Source organism: Branchiostoma floridae, chromosome 8 (genome assembly GCF_000003815.2).
Source record: "Branchiostoma floridae strain S238N-H82 chromosome 8, Bfl_VNyyK, whole genome shotgun sequence".
Lineage (NCBI taxonomy): Eukaryota > Metazoa > Chordata > Leptocardii > Amphioxiformes > Branchiostomatidae > Branchiostoma > Branchiostoma floridae.
In genome coordinates this window covers 3,700,735-3,707,812 of record NC_049986.1, presented here as the reverse complement: position 1 = coordinate 3,707,812, position 7,078 = coordinate 3,700,735, and the positions used below count along the sequence as shown (strand labels likewise).

Sequence of the window (7,078 nt, the reverse complement as noted above, 5' to 3'; positions counted from 1 at the left end):
GGCTTTGTGTTGTTTCCGATTACGGTTCTGAAAAAAAGTAGGGGGGGGGGGGGACTAGGGGTTCTTTCGTATAGAAGATATAGATTTTGGTCCAAATATTGAATTGAAGTATAGTTTAGTAATACTTTCAAAACATCATGTTTCAAGTATACAGATGCAATTGGCAAAAAAAAAGAAGAACCTTTGAAATCCCGACAGTTAGTCTAATTTTTTAACACAGGCGTGAGATTTTGGAGCGCAATTAGATCCTACGTCAAAATTTAGATAATTTGACTTGCATCCTATCCCCAGCATAAGGCATACATGTAGGTTTAAGACTCATCTATGGTCAATTTTTTTGTCACTTAGGCCATGTTGATTTGATTATATGGATGACATCCGCGCTCGCATCAATTTCTGGCCGTTTCCCCCCCCCCCCCCCCAAAGTTTTCAACCACTCAGTAAATTGTGCAAATCAGCTGTAAATTGAGCACATGTATACCGTAGGTTGAAAAAAAAAGTATCAGAAAACAAGATAACTAATGCCATAGAATGCCAAAATAAATTCAAAGTCAAATAGAAAGATGTTAAAGGACATAAAGAAAAAAAATCTATTCTTGGTAGGGGTAGGTACCTGTACAGAAAATTCAGGTATAGGTCCCATTCAGGTGCAGAGGATCATTTCCAGGTCCGGACTTGACCTGATTGTCTCTGAAAACTTGAGAATTGGCAATACTCAAAACAATGGTAATTGGTCTATTTTGCTACAAATGAATCTGTTTGATTGATTATCCGACTCCCACTGGAGTTTTAAAATCCCATCTCCATGTAACTTTCTCTGTACCATTGACTGTAGAAACTTGGTACTCGGCTTCTCTCTTGTTGTCTTATTGGCCTGGTAAGACCCGAATGGACATGATTTTTTTCAGCTCTGTTTTTTTTCCGGATCGGTCCAAGAAGATGAAAAAAAATTTTGCACCCGTATGATGTACTGGTCCCAACATCTAACTGTTGATATACTATGTGTTTTAGTCCTATGTTCAACCTTCCTGACCACTTAGATTTCATACTGAAGGCAACTTTTTTTTTTGGCCAAACTTTTTTTTTATTTGCTCGCTCGCATCAGTTTTGGAGTTCCCAGAGGATGCCATCCATACAATCAAATCAACATGGCCTTATTGTTTACCACAGATGAATCAGGCGTCCAACCAGATCCCTTCTCAGCATTCACCTGCAACCCCAGTAAGTGGTCAATTTTACATGTGCTCGTGCGTTTTCTACGACGTTTCTTAGTAACAGTATATATATCTCATCATCATTTACTGTTCTCTTCAAAGAGTCCTGTAGCTGCATTCAGTCTTTCTACATCTTTTCCCATATTTCAATCTTCCTTAGCTATTTGAGTACGCATAGAATGTATATGATTTTGACCAGACTTCCTCATTCAAACCCTACTGGTAGTACTGCATGAAGCATGAAAACGCCATGTCACTGCAAATGCTATCCATTCTAGTTTCTTCACCGTCACAGTCATGTATGTCTCATATATATCATACATGACTTCATCTTTCCCTTTGGGAAGAAATTTAACAATAAATTTTAATTTTTACAGACTACAGTATCGGCCAGGCCGTGTGTAGGGCGGACTCGATGTTCACGTCGTCGTTGGGTTCTTGTCAGTTCGATGATGAGATTGTCCCTGCTGAACTAATGTCTAGAGGAATAAAGGTAAAGATTGTTTAGACACAGTTCGAGTCAATTCTAATATAAATTATCTTTTTTAATCTATAGGAAGCACGTGTCAAACAAGAAAAGCAGCAACTTTAGACTAGTTATAGTCTCCAGCCACCTTCTATGATTGAATCACGAGGTTTGTGATTAGAAAGTATTCTCCTACAAAAACTTGAAGCCGAATGAATGTGAAATTTGTAGATGTTCCATATGTATCAAAATCTTTTTACGGAAAACACCGCTATTATAGAAGGCTCTCATGCCATTAGCAAAATTAGTACTCAATCGCATTTTCTTATATTGCAATTAGTCTCCAATACTGGATTCAGTATACTTATTGCTCAGATGGGCTTGGTGCATATAGTGTCGTAACGTCGCGTCCTTTGCTATGACCACCTCTTTCGTTTAACTCTCTTTCTCTGTGGTTTTATTAGGTGATTATAGCAAAGCACCAGGCGTTATGACACCATTTACACCCAGGGGTGCATCATTAACCACTAAAATTAAACAACCCAAATACAACAAGTAAAAAATAAAACTTTCTGATGTATTTTATTATATATCATTCTTTCTAGATATCAAGAGACGATACCGCCGAGGTCTTCGACAAATTGCAGAAGAGTCTCAAGATGGAATATTTCACTTGGTTCTACACCACTCAGGGCCAATTGACCGCATTTGTTCTTCTAACTTTCATCTTTTATCACAATGGTGATAAATCGGTAGCTGGAGATTTGTCCCCATTGTTTAGCGGACTCGTGGGAGCTGTCGCACTCTGCTGGATGGCACGTTTCTTTGTAAGTAATACATTTTTCTTTAGGTCTAACCTGAGCGATATTTTGAGACCATAAAGCCAAAAGCTTTCCTGTACTTATATCGACCTTTCTTTCTCTTTGTACACCCTTTTGTTTCCTTTCAATTAGCCCTAGGGCTACACCGAGTTGATGACATCCTTTGGAAACGCCAAAACTAATGTGCGCGCGCGGGCGAAAAAAAAAAAATCAACCTATACATCCAGACCATTCTTTCCCAGACTTGGTTTGTCTTATGTTCACCTCCAGTAAGACTGTAAGATCTAAGTGACAATCGTCGCCAGCTCAATCATGTTTATATTACCATTCTTGTTTAAAGAAGGAACTAGGACGTTGCAGCCTCATGTTCAGACTATGAGAGCAGATTCTGTAGAAAGCGTGAATTCTGATTGACCAGGGATGCTCTTGTGTAACATGTGGCACAGTTACACCTTAGCAACAGGCGAAAATCAATGCGCGCGTGGATGTGACTCATAGAATTAAGTCAGTGTGGCCTAGGGCATGAATTTACAATATATGAATTAATTGACGTATTTCTTTCTCCACAGCTGAACAAGTTGATGGAACGCACAATGGCGAAGGTGAATGCCATACTGGTGAAATACCACATCCTCGCCACTGTGACGGACGAATACTTTGGTCGCAATCAACCAGTTGTATCCTTTGATAAAGGGCCAATGCCCGTTCCTGAAGAGTACTATAATGTGACATAAGGCATTGGCAATTCTCTTAATTGACATACACTGTACCACCAAAGGATCGGAGCGAAGCGGAATTAGTCATGACAAAAATGCTTAATTTTCATTTTTGTTCTTTATTTTGCGTTAAAAATTTTAACCTAAGTATGTATAATTCAGTGTTCTTGCATTGGGTAATGCCTTCGCACAATCGCTCAACCAACAAATACTATTCAAGACAATTCCTTACCTCGGTAACCAGGTTCATTTTGTGTACTACGAGAGAGGATCTTGTCTGGTGAGTTTCTGAGTAATTCTGATATTCGGATTTTTTATTTTGGACCGTTCCGATTTCGAATGTTAAGTTACAAAATATTTGTTTCTTACCCTTAATTTTTGACCACTACCAATAAAACATGAGTTTGATCATGATGTATGTATGGAAACGAAGTACACTTTGGGTGTAAAATGGCGTTAGATACTCTCATATCATTACCAGTAGTGTTTGAATTAAGACGACGAAAAATATGAAATCGAAATCATCATCTCTTTATCTCGTCTCCGGTAGTTTAGCCACTCGGTCATTACACGGCATATTTTCAGTAACAATGTGAAATTCTTGTGCAATGTTTCCCTGTTAAATCTTATGTTACAATTTAAAATACAGGAGGAGTTGCTGGTTAGAGGGACACAGAAGTCATCCACAATGGAAAACAGCATACAAGGCGACTCTGTAGACCCAGTGGTATGTTTGTTTGTTTGTTTGTTATGTTTTGTCACTATATAACGCATTGAGTCCTCTGTTCCATGCATCGAATTCAATTTTACTGATATATCTATACAGGAGGGGGGTCGAAAAGTAAGGCAAGTGGTTTTATAACAAGCTGTTTTATCAAATGAGTTCAAATCTGCCACAAAGAGAAAGACATATATCTTATTGAAACTAGAATATATCAATATACTGTTCAGATTTTCTATGAGCGAGTTAATATCAAGATGGTCACACCTTTGGAAGCCTATTAGAATCAAAGAGCAGTACAAAGGAGATTCATTTGATATGCAATCAAAATCTTTCAGCTATTGTTTGGGACTGAAACCGCATCTGCTTCAAAAGGATTGTCTCTGTAAGCTAACTACTTATTTTTTCCCCATAGATTAAGAGAAAGGAAACTTAGCACACTCATTTGACTTTGAACACTTGATAACCGTGCTAAGTCTCAATGCTCTTGGTTACTCGAACTTTTGCTTTGACATATACCAAATTGTGTTTGTCTAGATGCCTGAGGCGAGTGTAGACGCATCCAGCACAGATGTTCAGGAGAAGAAGTCAACGCGTGCATCCCGCATGCAAGACCTCAGGGTACGTTCTTCTAAATGAAATAAAAGATACCTTGAAATGAAGAAATGAATGAATGAAGTGGCTGTCATTTTGTGATTATGTACGTGTGACGTATGTTTAACAATCTAAATTTCAAAGAGAATGATATAGTGAGACTTACAAGCAGCAAGGGATAGTGTTGCTCATACTCTGATCATGGTTGCTTTCATGTCCTAAAATTGAGCATACTATACAAGTGTCCAGGTTTTCAAACTACATCTGAACATAAGTTACTTCATTTCTATTACCATATTTGTCTAACGGGTACTAAATGAAAGCTATGCAAAGGAGAAGGTTGGAGACGATACTTTTCAACCTGGCACTGAATATGCTTACACAATATGGTTTTAGATATCAATTTCCCTGCAGGGTCCGGCATAATTTGGAACAAGAGTTTCAATAAGTTTTTTATACGTTTTAGATTATGTTGTCGAATGTTCCCCACCCTAGGCTAAAGCTGAAGACCTTTTGCTGAAGTATAGCGACCTGTACGTGCGGCGACTGGTCACCAAAGAACTACCGGAGCTCCGTGATGAGTCCCGCGGGCACACCCAGCAGGGCACCTGTCTGTGTCAGCTGGTGGAGATGTACGAGTTCAGTGGTTTCCTGGACTGGGTTGTGATCATCGTGACTGGTCAATCATTTAGCTACTGGAAGACGCATCCCCTGATTTCGACTTTTAGGGTTCTTTTTCTTATTCTTTTGATCAATTACTTCGTTCGTAGGTTGGTTTATGGTCGTTCGTTCGATTGATTATGAGAACAACGTGTGCGTGCGGTATTTGTGGATTTGTTTGTGGAGATCCACAATTTAGGTACAGATCTAGAGTATTCTTATCCAAAAGCTGGACAAGATGGAAGTAGAGATGACGGCGTCTACCTTTCGGTGTCTACCTTTTCAATAGCACTTGTTTTGATACTTATTATGCAGCAAGAGACTTACGTAAGTAATATCATATACAAAATTTACTTTTGACTTTATGATAAGCTCGGGTGCCACCATTAATCCGTGGTAACCACTGGCGAAAAGATTAAGCCAGATGTCTGTACGGAAGATGGTACCTGGGCCTGTAGATGCGATGAAATGAAATAATGAAAATTTACAAAACCTTTTTTTCCTATACTTCATCAGAAAACAAAGTGGTGCATATTGAGTTCAATATTATGTATATGACATATGGAGCATTTGTTCTTTATATCATTTATTTGAAATTATAATGTCTCATGAAAGTAACGGATAAGTTTTATCATATTGATACCTTGTTCGAGTACTTTTGTACTTACTTCCAACACATTTACACTCCATGTATTGTAACAGAGTCGTTATTGTTTGATTTGAAGTATTAATTATATCATTATCATACATGATTATATGTATTTCAAGTTGTTGTCATAATCGACTAATTTATCTGTGCTTTTAAGTCTCTCTTTATAGCTGGCACTATACTCAAGAGTCTAGAAAATGGCTAACATTTTATGGACATTGTATGCACAAAATGACCAATTCAATTTTGGAAGCTCTTGTTAGATTTCACAATGGCACCACTGTAATTTACATGCACTACATGTTAGGCATTCAGTTTCTCTATGGATTGTAAATAGTTGTAATAGCGTTAGCATGCATATTAACGGTATGTTGTTGCTTTTGTATTTCTTGCAGACGAAGTTATGATTATGAAGCGAATAAAGCAACCAATTGTCCTTGTACCTTCCAAGTGTATCCGAACACTACATGTACAGAATACGAGGGGCGTTCACTAAGTAATGCCCCTGACCCATTTTCCATAGCAGGAGATTAATGAAACTTGGTGCAGTTATTAGTCTTTCTCTTCATAGGAACCACCCAGAGGTATGCATTTCTCCCATCGTTTGATGCAGCTCTGGACACCGTTTTTGTAGGACACCCCAGGTTGGTCCTCCAACAGATGCCTCATCAATGGCAGAAGAGGGACGACCAGGTCTGGGAGCTGTTTCCACGGACTTCCGGCCATGTTTGAATTCAGGATGCCAGCATTTTACAAGGTCATATGATGGGGCATCATCACCACAAGTTTCTTTCATTTCATCAAAAGTCTTCTTTGGTGTGCGTCCTTTCAATTACAAAAAAGGTGTGGCAATAAAAATTATTGCCATGGCGACGGTGAAAATCATAACAATCCGTCGACCCCTTCATGAGTTATTCCCTTTCAAAGTCTGACACCAAACCTGTCCTGCAGTTCCAAAACAAGCCGCTGGGGGGGGGGGGGGGGGGGGGGGGCAAACCTTTTCCCCTAACCCCCGGGTTCAAAAGGGGTTTCCCCCTTAAAAAGGTAAACCCCCCCTGTGCCAAAAACCGGGAATTTAAACCCGGGAGTTCCCCCGCCAAAAAAAAACTGGCCCCCAGGGGGGCCAAAAATAAAATGTTTCCGGGGTTCAAAAAGGGCCCCCCCCAAAAAAAAATTTACCCATCCCTTTTCCTTTTTCCCCTTTTATTTATTAATAAATAAATTATTTTTAATTAAT

The 7,078-nt window shown here is 39.0% G+C and overlaps 1 protein-coding gene across 2 annotated transcripts in view; it reads left to right on the top strand.

Annotated features, from left to right (window-relative positions):
* LOC118421488 overlaps positions 1-6,314 on the top strand; it is an 8,334-nt gene extending 2,020 nt beyond the window's left edge. Inside the window, exons 3-10 of one of the 2 annotated variants that reach the window (XM_035828799.1) lie at positions 1,171-1,221; positions 1,592-1,707; positions 2,286-2,507; positions 3,071-3,178; positions 3,462-3,497; positions 3,867-3,944; positions 4,476-4,559; positions 5,028-6,314. In XM_035828799.1, coding sequence (XP_035684692.1) covers positions 1,171-1,221; positions 1,592-1,707; positions 2,286-2,507; positions 3,071-3,178; positions 3,462-3,497; positions 3,867-3,944; positions 4,476-4,559; positions 5,028-5,330 — 998 coding nt within the window. In that variant the 3' untranslated portion in view covers positions 5,331-6,314. The remainder of the gene's footprint in view (positions 1-1,170; positions 1,222-1,591; positions 1,708-2,285; positions 2,508-3,070; positions 3,179-3,461; positions 3,498-3,866; positions 3,945-4,475; positions 4,560-5,027) is intronic. The other variant, XM_035828800.1, reaches the window with a different exon arrangement.
* The last annotated feature ends 764 nt before the right edge of the window (positions 6,315-7,078 follow it).